This window comes from Formica exsecta, unplaced genomic scaffold, assembly GCF_003651465.1.
Source record: "Formica exsecta isolate Colony F162 unplaced genomic scaffold, ASM365146v1 scaffold122, whole genome shotgun sequence".
In the NCBI taxonomy this organism is placed as follows: Eukaryota; Metazoa; Arthropoda; class Insecta; order Hymenoptera; family Formicidae; genus Formica; species Formica exsecta.
This window is the reverse complement of record NW_021848556.1, coordinates 530,230-547,050: the sequence shown is the minus strand read 5'-3', so window position 1 is coordinate 547,050 and position 16,821 is coordinate 530,230. Positions and strand designations below refer to the sequence as shown.

Genomic DNA, 16,821 nt, shown 5'->3' with positions numbered 1-16,821 from the left:
TTTTTTCTTCAAAAATTTTTTTAAAATTTTTTTTTTTTTTTTTTTTTTTTTTTTTTTGTAGACTCGCAATTTAAGTTTCTCGAAGCCGCGTTTTTTATAAAAGCTACTGAATGCGACGAAGAGGTAGTGCATTTTTCGCGTATTATACGGCCCGTTTTCTTCTCTCTCGGTTTCCTCTCCGCACAGATTCCGAGGGAATTCTTCCTGGGAGAGATGTCTCCTCGGATCCTCTCTTGCCCCTCCCCTCGCACGTTCCTCCTCTTTCTCTCTGTCTGCTGATCCTTCTCGCGTTCATCGTGCACGATTCTGCCTTATCTCTCAGCGATGCTGAGACCGCTATTCGCCAAAGCACGTAAAAGTCACTTTGTTTCTAGAATTTTCCCTAAATCTAATTTATCGAATTTAATTAATATTAAAATAATATGTACGCTTTTTAATATCAACAGTATCTAGCACAATTTATCATTTGTTAATTATTTTTTATTCCGCATTTTTCGTACGGTTTAGTTAATTTTATTTAGTCTTTGATGTTGTTTTCTGTCAAGATATTATTTTCTCTTCGGAGGATCCGTTCCTCTCCGAAGGCACATAAAATTCTCTCCTCTCTTACCATCCAGAGCAGTAAGACCGTCCCTAACGACAGATTCGGTGGCGCACGCAACTCTAAATCTGGAGATGCACTCTTTTAGAAGTGTCTAACTCCACTTTTCTATCTCTTCTCTCTCTCTCTCTCTCTCTCTTTTTTCTCTCTCCCCCGATGGTGCTTCTAGCGATGGTTTCAAACCGCATTAGGCTCTCCGTCTTTGGCGATTATTCTCGATATTATTTCTCGAGTCTTCGTCGCAGGATTTAGCAGGATCTCGGTTAGCGGTCGGCAACATCCTTTGTGACGCCGATAGGTGTACCAATAGGTCGGTTGTTGTAGTCACAATCGGAGGCGAGACGCCTTTTTCAAAGGCGTGTGAAGGGTGAGCCGGGCGGCGAAAGTGCGTTTTGTGTGTGACGAAACGCACCGTTCCGTCTCGGTGTTGCCGCCGCGTGGTGTGTGTTGTATCCGTAAATATGCGTGGCGGCCATTCTCGGTTCCCAGAATAACCTTCCAGCGCGCCAAAAATGAGACTCCTCATCGTGAGAGAGCAACGACGAGGTGCGTGCGTCGGTGCGTGTGTGTCGTACGCAACAATTCTCCGTCGCGCGCTCGTTTAATCGTTTACTTTCGCGAGATGCGGACTAACGGGACGGGGATTCGCCGCGATACCAAGTGCATCGACTGTAAATCCCGCAATGCAACGCCAGATATAGTGATCGAGAGACCCGTTCTTATCGCAAAGGATATTCGTGTGTTTAAGTAAATAAAAACCAGACAATTGCATTAGAGTTAAATAGAAATATATAATATATCGTAAATATAACGAAAAATTATATGCGCGATTACTTCATGAAAATAGAATAAATGACCCATTATTATTCAGTCTTTTGTTTTAAAAATAGCCGATTGCCGCGAGTCGATCGAATTGTTCCGCGGTGCAGGCTTTATTCGCTAACGAACGTTTATTTATATCAGGCAAGGTCGCGTAGAGTATTTTATTTTTCAAATTTACAGCGTGTTTAACATGAAAACTCGGCTCATTTTTTATGACTACAATCAAGTATATGTAAAATTCGATATAAAAGAATTTTTTTTTAAACTTTTGATAACATTAAAAAGTTTATGCACTATCTATATAATAATGTCAGCTGATTCAAATATGTGGCTCCATATGTACACATGAGAATATTCTCGATGGCAGATGCGAATTTATCGATGGCAATTGATGCGCGAGATATACGATCGCGAGACGAGAAGTTCGATAAGAGGAAAGCCAATGCCGAGCTCGTCGTTCGAATATCGCTTAAAGAACCTCGCTGCGCGTTCGCTCTCGGCTATACAATATCTCGTGGGAAGCTCCGTTTTAGAAAAGTATTTGTATGCTTGTCTCCACTACGTACACACAGGGATGATCATGTTCATGGTGATCGAGCACTCTCGGCGTCGCGACGACGACGACGACGACGACGACGACGACGATGACAGAAAATGGAAGAGACACATTGGACGTTGGCGCTATGTGTTTACACGATATAAAAATGATGTCTGGGGGCAAATGTATCGATAGCTCGAAGAAATCGTTGAACCCCGACTAACGCGTGTGCTTTTTCCATTTTTTTTTTCCAGATAAGAAAATTGCCTCTTTATTTTATATTTTGTTTAGCAAGCTTATATTTTTAATCAAATAATATTGACGTAAAAACGGAGAGTGGTATATTTCGTTAGTCAACTTTCGATACAGTCACGACAATTGCGCTAGTTAATTGCCGACCACGACTTTATACCGTCGAAAAACGTGTCGATTGATACACCCTTTTTCACTTTGTATTTTGCGAGTTGGTTCTTTAGTCGGTAATTTGGTTAAGCGCTTTCGCGAGCCAAGTAGAGCGTTGATGCATTTACAAGTTTGGTCGGTCTCTTTTTGCAGGCGTTTTACATCTACATGGATTTCAAAAAGGAATATCCCATCGGTTCTAGTAATAGCATTTTGACAGTTGATCAAATGTGACTAGAAGAAAAAAGTATCAATACGCATTTCTTCACTTACCGAGATAAGAAATATTATTTGAATTAATATAAAATATTTAAAAGTATATTTTTATCAATGTTATTCACTCTATAATATAATTTCCTTCATTTTTAATATATCGTATAAAAGCATTAAAGAAAAATTATTCTGCAATTTGTTATTTTGAACGTTTACTAAGCCGCTGACCACCATTTCCGCTTCTAAAGAGATAGAGAAATGGTCAACTAAACTGAGCGTAACATCAATCGACACGGACAAAAAGCTAAATCGTCGAATCTGCGGTAAATCGTGGCGTATTTTCGTAATTCGATTATAATGGCGAAGCGCGAGCGGTAACGTCTCGGGATGCTGTATGTTCTTGTGCAAAGAGAGGAGGGACGCGCGTGAGCTTTTTGTCGGATCGACTCGCTTCTCTCCTCCTGGGAGACGTGACACGTCCGCAAAAACGCGCGCGCACACGTGCTCCTGCGGCGTTTCACGTCGTGGGGCACGAGACGACGATGACCCCCCTGTCTCACGAACGAAGAAAAGAGAGAGAGAGAGAGGTCCCGTTTGATAGCGAATCTTGTTCATATGTCTCATGATGATTCGCCGCCAACTGTCGACCAGACCGACATTATTAAGATCGCATTACGATCCCACGCGGAGCTATTAGAGATACTCTCGCGATGCCCTGCAATATTTGACGCCCCTCGAAAAGAACTTTTTACAATTTTCAATTTTCATAATTAAAAATTAACCAAGTTTTTAATGAAAACTATGTAATGCACGATTTTTATATCTGTTTGTTTTTTTTCCCCCTCTAGAAAGAGAGAGAGAAAATTTCTATTGTTTTAATAATGCATAATTATTGCAGATTTTATTAAGCGGATGAATTGGCACGTTGCTCAAAGTTGACGATTTCTTTTAGTTTCAAGTGCCTTGCGTTTCTAATTTTTCTAATTTTAATATTAATATCTCTAATATTTTTTAATTCGTGTCAATTCTCGGAAAACGATGCGTGCGCTCGCTCGAATTAAAATGCGTATGTGTTTCACAGGTGAGCGCCTCGGGGATGTTCGAGCTGAGGCTAAAGTCCTTTGTGAACGAGTACGGCAAGGACAGCCTGGGCAAGTGCTGTTCCGGCAGCGCGTCCAGGATGGGCGAATGCTCGGGGGTATGCAAGACGAGGTTCCGGGTCTGCCTGAAGCAGTACCAGGTGAAGATCGACACGACGTCACCGTGCACGTACGGCGACGTCGTGACGCCCGTTCTCGGCGAGAACGTGGTTAACCTCAGTACGAGCGCCGCCCTGCCGAGCTTCACCAACCCCATCAGGTTCCCGTTCGAGTTCACGTGGCCGGTAAGTCGTCTCTTCGATATATTTTACGTGTCATTTAATCCAGCCGAGAAATTCATCGTCTTCTCGAAATCAACGTCGAAAGATAAAAGACACATATTTATCATCGTTGAATTAATTAGAATATTTGAATGAACGAGGCTTTAATTTGATCATATTATAATCTTCGATAAAACGATATATATCGATAAAAATTTAAAAATCAAATATTTTCTAAGGTATTTTTAATTCTGGAACACGCTAACGGGGGTGAAAAAAAAAATTAGAAACAGTTTAAAACTGCTATCATTTTTATATTTCAATCTTGGTATAACAAAATTAATTGTGCATAAATATTTTTAAAATATCTCTTTAAAAATGGAGTGATGAACTAATCTATGTGAACAGTAATGATTCTCAAACCGTGTAAGTGTTCCAGAATGAAAATTTTGAAAGATTATTTTTGTTTCTTAGCAAACTTTTTATCAAGAGAAAGTCTGGTCAAACTTTCTATAGTTGATTTGTAATATTGGCAAGACATCTCTTGCATTCTTGAAATAATAACATGATACATTGTACACTCTCCTGTACACTGTAGGATAGACCCGAGACAACCTAAGGGATATATCATTGTCGAATTATACATGATGATTTATAAACTTTCACAAAACGTTCGGGAACAACCTCTTGCGATATGTTTACGAGAGGCGTGCGCGCGTTGGAGATTTTTTGCCGGAGTCTCAGATTAGCATAAACGTTTTCAATGTGGGAAGTATGAAATGTCGACGACCGTGTGGTAACAGATAACACACCATGTTCCACATAAATTCGCGTGATATAAATTACAAGAAGCGAAAGAAAACTCAATCTTCGATATTTTTCTCTATAAAGATTCGCGACATATTATATAATTAAAGGACAGACGATAAGGATTGAGGATTTCCCCGAGTCTTGCCGATGACGCGATACGGATTTTTCATTTAAAAATAAATAAGTTTCGTAATGATCCATTATGTAAAACATGCTCGTTTCTGATCACAATTAACGGCAAAAATAAGATGACAATGTTAGAAGAAAAGAGAAAAAAACGACAGCGATGCGGACTCTCGGAAAAGAACAATGCTTTCCGTTCGTTTGACCGCAGCTGGTCACGGATGCTAATCGGGAGAGCGTATTACCTGACTCGGTCTCGTTTCAGCAAACACCGGAACGGAGATAAGGGACACGCGCGGAGAAATTACGTGCGCGAAAACGAAGTCGTACGGATCCTTTATATATATATATATATATGGCGATCTTATCTCGCGCGGAAAATAGTCTCGCTCTCGGTTCCGCGGCACATAACTAGCCGACTAATTAGCGCGGAAGTGGCTGGCAAGTCTCTCGCGTGCGAGAAGATCGAGCGAGAGGATCCGTTCGGTTCGTATAGCTCCTGAAGATCGCGTTTCGCGGCAGATCGAGATGACCGGCCGATTAATCACGCCTGCGTGCATGGGTGTAGGTGGATTTCGTAAAAAACAATAGAAATTTTTATCGCCATTGGACAGTGAATTACGAAGTATATCGGCGGATTCAAAATACATTGGCGAGATGTTTATCCGGCCGGTCACCCTAGTTTTCGATGCACGTGCGATGCGTGCCGAGGAAGACGTTGCACGCGTCGCCGGTCGCATTTGCAACAGGTCGGCGCAACGCACGCTCGCACGACTTTGATTTCCCGTCTCGCTCGACGCGTGCAAATAACGAAAAGGGCGAGCGTTAGTTACTTTCTATCGTCTCTGCGTGCTCCTTTCTTTTTTTTTCTTTTTTTTTTTTCTTCTCGCGTGCGCGCAACGTGCGCAGGATCGACGCACTCTTCTCGCATCTGCTTTTTCCCTTCCTACTTTCGCGCGCTGCTGGCTGCCAACACGTACAGACAGATTGATTGTGTTAAAGGAACGAGAAAGAGAGAGAGAATATATAAGGGTTGCGTTTGGCATCGCTTGCACGCGCGTGCGTGCGCACGCAGCCGTCGGTGCAATGATGAAAGAGAGGGCTAGAAAAAAAAGAGCAACAAGAAAGAGTAACACTTGTCTCTCCCTCTTGTTGTTGCTGATGCTGCTTGCTGTTTCTTGGCGATGCTTTGCCTCTCATAGGCGCCGAAATTCACGACTCGTCTTAAATGCGATGATCGATAGAAGTTGGATCGAATGATCAAGAAATTATCCACTTTTCGATATATAGCAGATACATATTTATAATTTATTTAAACGGCGTAAAAAATATAACATTTTTCTAGATAAAATCTTTTCAATGTTATTATTCATTATTCCATTTTATGCATTAAAGTTCCTGGCCATGATCGAGAGTCGATGTTATGTATGTAGCATTGATAAGGCACGACAAGCATAGGAAACTTGAGATCGTAACATATAAACATTTTCAAGGCTATGATAAAAACACGCTTTACACTATTCATGAAACACGCATCGAATCGAATCGTACGGATTGTTTGTCAGCGAGATTTTTATACATACATATTCTTCAGAAATTAATTTAGTAAATATACACGAAGAGAAGAAATAGACTAAATAATACGTGAGGAGATACGTGGAAAACCCGTGAGGTCAGACGGACGGAAAAAAGATCCTTTTTTTTTTTTTTTTTATGAATGACTCAATGAGATCGGGCCATTGTCCTAAAACTAACAAGCGACGCGCCAACGTGCAGCATCCTTGGGCGCACGTCAATCCTCTCGTGTCGGTGCTCGCGCGTTTTCTGACTATGAGACCGCCGCTCTTGCAGAGCCGCCGCCGCCGGCAGCAGATGGCCGGGGCCTCTTTTGCGCCTCTACACACTTCCCACGTACTCTCCTTCTGCCTTGTGCTCTCTCTCTCTCTCTCTCTCTCTCTCTCTCGTTCGTTCTCCTTGAGGGCTCTCTCTCTCTCTCTCTCTCTCTTTCTCGCTTGCAAAGTTAAATTTACTAACCCATATGGCGCCCCTCGCGCCTCTAACGAGCGCTCGTCTCTCTCCATCTTTTTTCCCTCTCTTTTCATTTATTCTTTATATATATATACTTTTCTACATTTGTGTGTTTTATTTCCTTTTTTATTTTTTTTTTATTCACAAATTTGTTTTTTGGCATCAACTTCTTCCCTTTATATATATATTTGATGCATTTTTTACGTTCACATTTCTTCGTGCACTAGATATCGCAAGTGTATTGAACAGACGAGACTTTTGACCTGTGCGAAGGCAAAATAAGTTGGCTTTCTCTCTCTCTCTCTCTCTCTTTCTCGCCTACGCCCGGATGATATACGGGCACGTGCGTTCTTCGACATTTACCGCCGGTGGTTTGTAAACCCGCAGCACCGCGGCTGATAGGATTATCGCGCACCAATGTCGAAATTATCCCCGAGAGCGGTTGTCGATGGCCCCGGCGGCTTTGATGTGTGGCGGCGTCAAACTGAAGTCGGTAGCCGACGACTGGCTCCTCTCAAATTCTCGGAAGACGATCCGACACATGATCGTAGTTTCGCGAAGAGAGCTTTTTGGACGTTTCCTGACCGATTTCTGGCGGACGGGCACGTTCCGGATATCGTCGGCGCGAAATAGTTGGAAACCGACGTAAGCCCCGCATTCGCTATTTAGAGTACTAGATTTATTTTCGTAGCTTGAGAGAAAAGCGCGCGAGAGCGGCTTCGTCGACTACGTTCTAAGTCTCGTACAATCGGTTTTGCATCAAGAGGAATGCGTGCGCGTGGGGAGAAGCGGTGATATAAAATTTCATTCCGATAGCTATTACCGAGTACGATTTAATTACGGCAAACACATTAACATACACATACAGGCAAATAGATATTTTTTTATTACTAATTAACCTGTTTCTTTATTTTTTTATCGAAGCGTATCGCGATAAATATCGTTGCAAAAACGGCTCGTTACTTATAACGCTCGTTTCTGCGCGATTTTACGACGCGATGTGTAACGAGCGACGGCAAAAAAGTGAATTAGCTCGTTGTTACCGCGGCTGATCACAGCCGAGTTCGCAATTAGTAAAATGACTCGCTCACTCGGATCATGTGTATACGCGCGAACATTAGACGAGCGAGAACCGATAAAATATACTATAAATAACAGTTGCGTGCAACGCGCGTAAATCACTTCCTTGCCGCGACCGAGACGCGCGAATTAACGGCCTTCTTCGTTCACTATGTCCCCGGACAGGTTCATTAAATGTCTTTACCTAATTAACGGCTCGACTTAACGAAATCGAGTAATGTATGATCGAATCGACATTTTATATCATCATCTTCACGCCTCACGATGCGTAAAACGCTTGAAGCGAGATTAGAAATTTCCCATCGATCGCACACACCTTGTAGATTTTAGAAAACTGCATTATGTAGATTTTAGAAAAATTACATACAACCGATTGATGGAAAGATTCTCTTCTGATTTTTTAGGAAGCTCTCATAAAATTCTCCAGAATCTTTTTACGATAAATTAAATCAGATTTTTAAATGTGAATTAATATATTGTATATATCTCGAAAAAATTTTCACACGGTAATATCTTTAAGATTTTTAATATACTTAAAATCTAAAGTGAAATACGATATATATTCTGTACAAATACATAATGCGGCTGATCTCTCGATACGTAATCGTAATCTCTGTGGACGCAACAATTTCTTATGCGTGCATGCGTGCCGGTCGGCAACAGTCTCTTATGCGCGCGCCTTAATTGGCTTTACGTTCGTGTACACGAGCCGCCTTATTAAAACAGCACGAGGCGCGACCCGCGACAGTGCGGCCACTGTGCTCGCGAGTTGCGAGGCGCGCGCTCTCCTCTCCCGAGTTGCGCGATTTTCCGCGCGCTAATCGCGCACACGCGCGCGCGTATTTCCATTCTTTCTCATCGCTTTTGTAACATCGCCTGGGAATTCGCCGTTCTATTTTTAGATCATCGTAACTTCCTTCCGCGATAATCTCACACGTTATGTATATAGGAGACGTCGGTGTCCGGAATGATACACTCAAAAAAATGTCTTGCTGATATAGGTAGATTTCTAGGTGTCACAACAAAACTTTATCGCTATTTTTTATATCTGTTAGAATATTTGTTACATATATAGGTAGATTTCTAGGTGTCACAACAAAAATTTATCGCTATTTTTTGTATCTGTTAGAATATTGTCTGTTACATATAGAATTTATAGCAGCAATATTCTAATAATATCTTCTAGAAAATTTAGGTCCCATTGCCAAATGTTAATCACTGCATTGGATAAATATGAGTTTCGATACTACAGCTAGAACACTCTTTGTGAGAAATATAACTGCCAATTAAAACTGCATCGAAAAATTGAGAGAAATTGTTTAAAAGAGCTAGATAGATTGGGCGCGTTATACAAATATGTTAGATGTGAGGATTATATATTTATTTGTTTCTTGCCGCTAATTTTTTCTGTGTACCACAGCCAAACTTTATGACAAGTATGATTGGCCTTAACATGGATAGGCGTCACAGAAAAACATTCTTTCTAAATTTCACAAACAGTTCAGATATAAATTCTGTCTCTGTCACTTAGATTGATTAAATGCGAAACATATGCGATATCACAGTATTTGCTAATCATTTATGTACCTCGGTTAATTTTGCGCACCCAGAAAGTTTTTGCTGTAGTTGCAATACCACTTTTTTGAGTGTACTATGAACGAGGTGATCGCGTTAATCGAAAAAAAAGGGAATCGGGGAATATCGTGACCGTCTAAATTAATGGAGATAATGCGAATAATCGAACTGGAATAATTGCAAACGCCGATTTTTAGGAAGGACATCGAAATGGATTTATGGAGAATCCGCTAAAGATTAATGCACGTGTGTAATATAAAAATACATGAATCATCTTGGCATTCCTTCCTTCCCCTTCTCCTCTCGTAAATAACATATGATACTATCGAATTGTGGAGATAAAAGCAACGTCGCAAGCATTCTTAAATGCGTTTTCGCGGAACGCGATTGCGAGGTCGAGACTCGAGGAAGAAAGAGAGAGAGAGAGGAGGAGGGGAACGAGGAGACCGCGAAAGTAATGGGAATCATGGAGCAGCAAGGGGGGAAAGGGGGGAGGAAAGGTGGGGCCCCGAGCCGTGGGTCCCACGGCCGAAAAGGCTGCGTGATTCGCGTCCCAGACGAGAAGCCCGCACGAGCGCCTTCGAAAGGTCGAACGAACGAACTTTGGGCGCATCGCGACACGACGCGACGCGGCTTCCCGATGTTTAACATAAATTACGTGCGATAGAAGAAAGCGGACGGCGACGACGACGGCGACGTTCCCGAAACTAAACCGGCGCGTATTTTTAGTCTCGCGTTGCGAGAAGAGAATCTCGCACGCGATCGACCTCTTTTCCCCTACCGGCCAATTCTTGCGCACGCGGTACCTCTTCCTTTTTCCTTTCTTTTCTTACCTTCTTTCTTATCTCTCTCTCTCTTTCTATTTTGCATATCGTAGTATAATACGAACTTGACATCTGTCAACGAATTTTTGTGTTTGGGTTTGAAGCCGGTGTCAGTGTTGTGCGAAACACTTTGATCTTCTTTTTGAAAGGCTGATTCATTATTCATAAAATTTATATATATATATATATGTATGTATATGTATATATATTTCATATTTTTATGTCACAGTTAAATTAAATTATGAAATATTTCAAACTTCATTTTTTAATGATCTTATACTTTCAAATGACAGAATATCGATTTACATAAGAAAAACAATCACAATGATATTTAAAAAATGAAAAGGTTCTTGATATCATCTTATGCCTAGATGTTTTCATCTAAACAAAAATTACTTTCATCATATCATATCAATATCCTTTCGAAATTAAAATGGCAGGAGAGAAAAAAATCTAATTTAATTTTCAAGATATTTTAATTGATCAAATTTAATTGGACACTCTGTACAATAGTGAGAGGATATTGCGAATCGTATTTTCTGAGGAAGAACAAATTCCTCACGTCCCTTTGCGATCTCGACGCAAACGTAACGGTAAAATACGGGAAGTACCCTTTCGCCACAGACCAATCGAGTTCAGGCTCGAATTTATTCCCTTGAGAGCGATGAGTTCGGGTAACGGCGGTGCGTCGTTTCCCCGATACGCTTCCGGTCTCTCCTTCTCTCTTCCTCTCTCTTTCTCGCAGATCGCTATTACGACGTCGCCCGAGGGTGCCGTTTAACGCGGAAGAAGCGCGCTTCTCAACCCATTTCCTCTCCCATGCCCGGGCCGGTGTTGTTTCCTGCCGCTCTTTTGTCACGCGCCTCTTCTTGGCTGTAAAGAAAAAAATAAATAAATAAATAAGGAAGCCTTAAGTAGGAGGGTCCCGCGCGATAATGGCGAAAATAGGTTTTTGTCCCAAGGCTACTTGTCTTGTCTGCCGCCCTGCGTGTGTGAAATATGACACGCAGCATCATCTTCGTGGCAACCTGCGATTCTGTATCCGGTGCGAAAATATAAAGTTCAGATGTAAATAAATATGTAGGAATATAAAACTATTTTTTTACGCGCGAGAAATGACGGTTAATCGTAGGAATTTAATAATTTCAGACTAATTAATTCTCTCGCGCGATAAAAATCGCGGCGCCGAGATCTTCGCATCTCGTTGATGCGGAGATCCTTAGAATTTAATCGTCGGGGACCTATATCGTAGGACGTCACTGTGCCGGCTGTTTCCCCAACCCTTTCCTTTTCCGCTAACGCAGCGAAATTGTAACATATGTCAGACCTGCCCCACCCTCTCGCTCATTCTCTCTTTCTCCGGGTCCCCGTATCACGTGGTCATCGGGCAGGTATACGCATCAGCTGATGCACGCGCGCGCGGGTGAACCTTATTGACTGACTGACTGACTGACTGCTTGTCTCCCTTGGGCGATATACTGTCGCTCGACATGAACGATAGAGTAGCCATTATTCATCACCTACTTCATCGCCTGTTGCAAGCCTCGTTTCTTCCCGATTACTCCTTAAATTAAACGCGTTTTTTTTTTTTGTCGAAATAAGATTGCGTAATGCTTTTGTCTTTAATAAAAGCAGAATTTTCTTTTTACATTCATACCATAATTACAATAAGAGTCGAAAGTTGAAAATGGTAATCGGTCGGCCCGATCGAAACGTGCATTAATAAAACAGGAGGCCGCATCGTTTCGCATTAAGAATGATCCGTGAAAGCGTGACTTTTGTTCGCATTACGACGAATGAGGAAGGAATGGAGCGGCAGCCATTCACAAAGGCTTCGGTTCCACTTTCGAGTGATAATATTATTTTTCATACGTGTTTCCTCATTTCGGAGAATTTCGACACAACTTGTGAATAATACCATTGTATCTGGAACAGAGCTCTCTCTCTCTCTCTCTCTCTTTTGCTTCAAGATAATACTCTGTGTACTCGGATTTCGGGTCCACCCATCGATATATTCTTCATCCTCTCGTTCGATCTTCGGATCGTTTTACAAATCGACTGCATCGTGACTATCGCAATCACAATGGTGTGTGTCCACCCGTGACTCATCTATTTTTATGCGTCCTCTCATTCCTGGAGGTGTCGACGTCCCGAAGCGTGTCCCATAGCGTTTTCGAGAAATTGGGTAATGCGTTTCCACGGTGAAAGCAATGGTAAAATCTTTGTGATCCTTTCAAAAAGAGAGAAGGATAAAACTATGGATAACGAGCAACGACACTCGACCCCGCGCCGTCTTTACATGTTGCTACCCGCTTCCATCGCGCGATCGTTTTCCATGATGATTAATACGCGCGTGTATATACACGCGCGCCGAGATTGAAGCTATACGTCCTGTTGGTACGTGAAGAAACGCGAGTCGACGGAGAGAAAGAGAGAGAGAGAAAGTGAACGAGAGAGGCGAGAAGCGAGACAACGATGGCAAATACATATTTGTGTGCGTCGCGCGTATATGTGCGGGTAAGAGAGAAAGAGATAGAAGGAGAAGTTGAAAGAGGAGCACACGCGGACCCGAGAAGAGAGGAACGGGCCAGCCAGAGGAGAAGAAGGGAAAAGAGAGGCGAGAGAAGGTGGAGGTATGCTGCGCAGCCGTGGGAACCGACTGCCGCGCGAGCGAGTCTCGCTCCCTCTCTCCTCTCTCTCCTCTCCCTCCTCTCCTTCCTCTCCTCATCATCTCGTTGTATCACGCCGGCCGCGCCTGCCGCCTCTCGTTCTATCGCATCGGCGGCCGCGCAACCTCTTTCTCCTCCCGTCGCCGTCGTCGAGGATCTCTCGTCGCGATTCCTTCTCCTCCGCGTGTCTCCCGCGCGAGGAAGAGGCTCGCCAGAACAAGAGCGGGTTCCCTCCTTCATCTCCTCCATCCTGATCGTCTTTATCGTCCTGTGGATTTCTACCCCTCCTTCCAACATCGTACGCTGCTCGTCGGTAATCGCCGCTACCGGTGTACGAGCACACAAACGCGCACATATACGAGCCAAGGCGCATTGTTCCCGCGGAGAACCGCGCCTTTTTTCGACCGCGATTCCTCGCCGATTTCATTCCGATCCCCCGTAATAAATTAGCGGACGATCACGGTGGCATTTGTCTTCCCGACGATTTATTCCCTCCCTCTTTTTCTCCCTTTTATTCCTGATTTGTTGCTCCGCTATGAAAGAGATCGTCTTTTTCTCTCCTTTTCGGAAGGTACGCGCATCCCGCGTGCCTAAGCCTCCGGAGAGAACGCGTCCTTGCCGCGAGAGAAAAAGGCGGTATATAACTCGTCTCGCTTCCGTCTACGCCTACTACGATACGTTCTACCCCTTTTGTTCGCCCTTCTCGCCGTGCATCGACGAGGCCCCTCGGACCGGCCTCGGGCGCATCTCGCACACGGTTCGGTATCCCTCGTCGCAAAAGGTGCACCACAACCTGCGCCAGCGCCTCTCTCTTTTCTCCGCTCGCGCTTCTTTTAACAGAGACAAATTGCTCGCGCGTCCTTCAACCCTTTCGCCGCGAAGGGCATCTGCCTCATCTGTACTTATATTCGCATATACCGTTGAGCTAATTTTAGATAGAAATACGCGTGTTATACAGGGTGTTCTATAGTGTAGAATTACGTCTATTTTCGCACAAATTAATCGATCGAGTAAATTCAATCAGGGTATCTACTCCTTGAAAAAATTTGGAAAACTTGGAATTTTCAGAGACTTTTTTTTACTTTGAAAAGTCAGAGAATTTTGTTAGATTTTTTAAAAATTGTTCGACAATTTTTTTTGTTTTTATATTATAAGTGATTAACCGAATTGTGATAATCAGTATAATGATTACGGCGACGTACACACATTCACGAGTGATTGTTATACTCTTTTGTTCTCTTTTAGATGTGATATTACTACTCTTATCGTATATTATTCAAATTGACTTTACGATCAGTAATTCAAGATACAATAAGTCATAAAGGGCTTGTACTCTATTTATTTTATTCAATAAATAAATATATTTATTTATATTTATGAAGATTCAAATTATATATATAAGAAACTTATTCTCTGAAAAGTTGCATCCCTAAAAATTTTGAATAAAAATACGATCAGGGAATTTTCAGGAATTTTTTTTACAAGATTTAAATAGAGAAAAAGAGAGAAACCTTGAAATTCTAATGGATGTTATTTTTCGGTTTCAAACGCGAATATATATTCAAACTTTAATTTATTCTTTTCGAAATTTGCATAATTACAATTATAAAACTATTATTAAATTTTTTATCTGTTATGTTTTATTATTTTATTTGTGCTTTTTTTATTTTGTTTTTTTTATTCATCAATCCTTTATTTCGTACTCGAGAGAGATTGTGCATTATACGCGAAATGAAAGCTCAAGGGAGAGAGCGTAATGCGGCGTTTGCATAAATTTCCATGTGCGAAAATGACATTCGTGCGGGATTACCGGGGACTCGGGCAAAACACAAACACGTATACACACATACACAGGGAAATGGCGGGCGGACTCGCCCACCGTCTCTCTCTCTCTCGCCGGATATAAACATTTATTATTCTCCGCGCGACAGCGACGACTCTAACGAGGTCGCGTTATAATACGCCGTGAGCCGCCCCGGGGTCGCTCTCTTTCCGTGCATGTTCGTTCTGTGACGTTAATAATTAAACGACGCATTATCACTACTGTACACCGATGACGCACGATTGTAGGACACCTCTGTTACACAACTGTGCCGCAACAATGGACATGTCGTGGCCCGAAGCCACGATGTGCGGTTTGTCGGCGCGACGGGAGTATCGTTACGGGATTTACGAGCTATCGTTTCGGGTATCTTTACTGGGTATCCTTCGGCTTGCAGATTACGGTCTCGCAGAAGAGCCATGTGCGTACACTACGGGGATCCGGCATTTTCTTTCTCGTTTAGGGATTCTGTATTCGACAGCTTTGGAGGAGGTTTTTTTTTTTCTCGAGAATATTATTTTGTCAATTAGAAAAGCGGAGGATGTGCAAGACTGAAAGAAGATTTAAAATCACGACTTAAGTACGTAATGGGTTATCCGTCGATTAATTTCCACGTGCGAATAACGCCTCGCACGCGCGCGCACGTGCGTACCTTAAATGCGACGCGTGATTTACAGCGGCGGTATATCACGTGGTTATGGAAGTTAACCCCCATGGGGTACCGAGACTATTCCCCTCCTGTGCCTGAACGATAATACACGAAAGGAGGGTGATTTTCGCGCGTGTCTATAGTCCCCTTTCCTGTCCTCTTTCGCTGGGGTCTGCTTGCGTTCCCCTCCTTCTCATTTTCCCCCCCCTTTTACCAGTGACGCGTAACCGTTTCTCCTCGATGTTCGTACTCGACGACGACGACGACGACGATGATGATGGTGATGGTGATGGTGATGATGGTGGTGGTGGTGCCCTGCACGCTCGTCGTCGTTCTTTGCCGGCGGGCGCACGCGTGGCGGAGGCATGCGTGGCAGGTGCGCACGTGACGCAGCACGTCCCGCGTGTGCGAAACGTTTAATTTATTATTAAACCCTTTCACCGCGGAAATATTTTCTCTCCAACCGTTATACCGTTACCTTTCGAAAGCGTGCGCGAGTTACGGTCGAGAAAAATTCGAGAATATCGCGGTTTTTTAAATGATATCAGAATGTTGAAAAAACGTCCGCTTTAGGCGATCTATAATTCACGATGGAATTCTGTGTGTATGATAAAACGTCACATTCTATAATATGTGTGATATACATATTTTTCTGTATTTTACTTCTTTGTATATTACGTGGCGCATAAAATTATAAATAGAATTCTGTTCCAAATTCTATCGTGACACTTATGGATCATCTAAAATGTGTACTTAATTGTAAGATTGAATCGATTAATATCCTCTTTAAGTTTGTTTTATATTTCAAGACAAAACACGTTGATTGTTAAAGACTCATGACAGTTTTCTTTTTCTGTTCACAGGGTACTTTCTCGCTGATAGTGGAGGCTTATCACGACGCGGACAACAGCACGCAGTCGGCCGGTGAGCATGCAATCCTTTTTCTCTCTCTACTTTTTTTTTTTTTTAGATTGCATATCGTCGCGCCGGGCACGAGTGCGTGCGTGTGCATGCGCGCACGCGCTCGTAAAAAGTCGGGATGACGAAGGATTATCGTAAAATTAGTCGTGGTGGCGTTGTGCGCGTTTTAAAGCCGTGAGAGAAGGCAGAGGAAGGTCGCCGTCGGTTGGGCATGTGTGGTCCAGCTGGTTCGCTGAGAGAACGACACGGTGTCTCGTGGACCAGTCAAGAAGGCGCTTCCGGTCCCCCGAGCATGACACTCACCAGAGACGTTGCATCCTCCGGGCATTCTCTCTTCCTCCTCCTCCTTCTGCGTCAACTACCTCTTGATCCTTATCCCTTTTA

General features: G+C 42.8%; 1 protein-coding gene across 1 annotated transcript in view; it reads left to right on the top strand.

The window, feature by feature from the left end:
- The window catches only part of LOC115245115 (neurogenic locus protein delta-like), a 45,205-nt gene that overhangs the window by 2,213 nt on the left and 26,171 nt on the right, over positions 1–16,821 (top strand). The window contains exons 2-3 of the mRNA XM_029823236.1: positions 3,658–3,960; positions 16,380–16,440. Coding sequence (XP_029679096.1) covers positions 3,658–3,960; positions 16,380–16,440 — 364 coding nt within the window. The remainder of the gene's footprint in view (positions 1–3,657; positions 3,961–16,379; positions 16,441–16,821) is intronic.